The sequence below is a fragment of the Monoraphidium neglectum genome (assembly GCF_000611645.1).
Source record: "Monoraphidium neglectum strain SAG 48.87 unplaced genomic scaffold scaffold01101, whole genome shotgun sequence".
Taxonomy (NCBI): Eukaryota; Viridiplantae; Chlorophyta; class Chlorophyceae; order Sphaeropleales; family Selenastraceae; genus Monoraphidium; species Monoraphidium neglectum.
In genome coordinates, this window is record NW_014012527.1 from 15,641 (window position 1) to 18,135 (window position 2,495).

The 2,495-nt window shown below is 63.7% G+C and overlaps 1 protein-coding gene across 1 annotated transcript; it reads left to right on the forward strand.

The window, feature by feature from the left end:
- Nucleotides 1–1,899: 1,899 nt before the first annotated feature.
- MNEG_6653 (hypothetical protein) lies at nucleotides 1,900–2,483 on the forward strand (the record flags this gene model as incomplete). The annotated part of the gene is made up of 1 exon (XM_014044876.1): nucleotides 1,900–2,483. A coding segment is annotated over one exon (584 nt), but the record flags the coding sequence as incomplete, so codon positions are not given.
- Nucleotides 2,484–2,495: the final 12 nt, after the last annotated feature.

Sequence of the window (2,495 nt, forward strand, 5' to 3'; positions counted from 1 at the left end):
GGCGCCTTGCGCCCCTGCCGTTCACTGACAAGTGGATGCGCCCCCGGCGCAGATGCCACGCGCGGCCGGGCTGCCCCCACCGCCGCGCCACGCGCCAGCGTGCGTCGGCATATTGTGGGTGCAGCCCAGGCGGCTGCAGGTCAACACACCACACAAACGGGAAGCACCAGCGGTTGGGCCTTTTTCTCGCCCGAGGCTCATGTGCTGCGGCGACAACAAAGACGAGCGGCGGAGAGGATTCCTCCGCGCAGCGCGCTTGGCCCCCTCACACATTTCGTGTGAGTGTTGATTAATTACAGCGTTGCACCTAAAAGGTGGAGCATCACCTGCCCCTTGCTGCTTGCCGGCCCACAGGCTGGCGCCTGTTTTCCCTCGCTCGCAACGTCCCATGCCGCCTCTTGCCCCCGGCCCCGCCTGGGCCAGGCGCCGGCAGCGATTTCGATCGCCCTGTCTTTCTTTCCTCCCTCTCTCTCCTTGCATCTACCACCCACCCTCCGCATGCGCACACGGCCATGTGCGCACGCGCGACGCAAGCACCGACCGCCCTGCTTCGCGCCGCAAGGAGTGGCAAGCAGCCGCCGCGCTGCGTTTTGAACGCCCACGCTTGCCCGCCTAGCACAACCGACCGCGGGCCGCGCTCCCGACTGCTCCTCCCTTGAGAAAGTTACACGTGTGGTTTGCTCAGTGAGTCAGCAGCGAAGTGCTTTTTGGGGCCTCACGACCCAACCTCCCTTCATCTCCACCCCGTCTCGCCCAACTCGAGGGCGCTGTGTGCTCAGCCGTGTCACCCCCGCGCACTGCCCTCCTGCATTGCGGCGCCCACGCCACCCCTGCCACCGGCTTTTCCTACATGCCAACACGCCAAAGCATTGTAATATGTATCAAGTGCATGTAGCAAATGAGAGCCAACCCAGGCCAGCGCAATAGTACAGACGCGTCACGCAGTTTGAGTACAGTAGCAGATCACTTGGGTTGGGTTTGAGAGTAAAAGCATCCACGATTGTGCGGGGGGAAGGGCGAGTTGACTGAGGCAGGGGTTCGCATTGCGGGTGGTCAACCTTTCCGACAACCACAATTCCAAGCCACAGCGAGCCTAGCGCTGAACCAGCAAAGCAAGAACCAGACAACAGCACGGACGTGCCTGGGGCCGCGAGCTATTGCAGCACGGTGCCCGCACCCTGCAGCTCCGTGCGATATGAGCAGGCAGCCTTGATGTTCCCCTTGGGGTTGGCTGCCATGCAGCAGCGGTGTGGGCTGACAGCACCAATGAGTATGGGTGGCCGCTCTGCCAGCCCCGCGCGCTCCGTCGCTTTCCACTTGGTGCCAGTGTTCAACAGCACAGCACGAACAGACCGTCGTCACCAGGCGCGATTTAGACTCGGCAAGCGCATGGTCGTGTAGCAGTCTTCCCGCCTGCAAGTCCTTGCATTGCTCAAAGCAACCCAGGAGCAACCCACCTTCAGGAGGGTTGACCAAACATCTGCAGCACACTTGTGACAACAAACTTGCAACGCTGGCGGCGTGGCGGGCATGCGGAGAGGGTGTTGCGAGGGAGGCCCCCTGCATGGTTCCTCGCTCATTCGAGGCGTGTGGTCGACAGATCAGCGCACGCGTGCGACGCAGCTTCCGCGTTGGTGTTTGCAGCGCCGCACCGTAGGGTACAGCGATCAGTTTGGTAATAACTCTCATGAGTGTTGTTCATGATCGATCATGTAGATTGGCGTGCGCTGACCCCGCGGAACGCATACCACCACCTCAACCGAGGCCAAGGCGGCCGGAAAGTATCTATATCGCGTCTGAGCTGGAAAATTATACAATCAGGCTCTCACAGAACACCACAGCACGTCAGGCAGGCCGGTGCGGCGAGGAGGCGCTTCCTCACGCTTCTGGCCACCCGCGATGGCACGAGGCCAGCAGCACCCCTTCATTTTGGGACAGGCTTGGCCGCTGAATGGACCCTGCCAGCAGCAACGCGACGGCGGGGCTTCGCCCGCGCGCCTCGTGTTTGCGTCCTGCAGCATCGCCGGTGGCTCCGGTTTTGGCGCTGCACAGCAAGGCTCTTGCATGCCAATCTGCCCCGCCCAGCAGCAACAGCAACAGCAACAGCAGCAGCAGAAGCATCAGCAACAGCAGCAACAGCAGCAGCAGCAGGATCAGCAGCATCTGCAGCAACAGCATGACTTGCATGCCAAGAACCCTCCGCTGGCCTGGGCGCTCGTTGGCGGGGGCGGCGGCGCCCACATGGCTGGAGGCGACCACGGCCTGCACTCCCTGAGCCGCCACGTCAACAGCGAGGCCGGCAAAGCGGCCGGTGTCGTCGGCGCGCAGCTACTGCTTCTGATCACCAATTGGCAGCGCGGCGTGGCGGAACATGGCGAGCTCCTGCACCGCCGCCTCCTTCCATGGCGCCGCAACGGCTCCGCCGCGGCGCCCGCGCCCGGCGCCGACGCCGACCGCGCGTCCGCCCGCGGCTGGCGCCTGCCGTGGCACCGCGG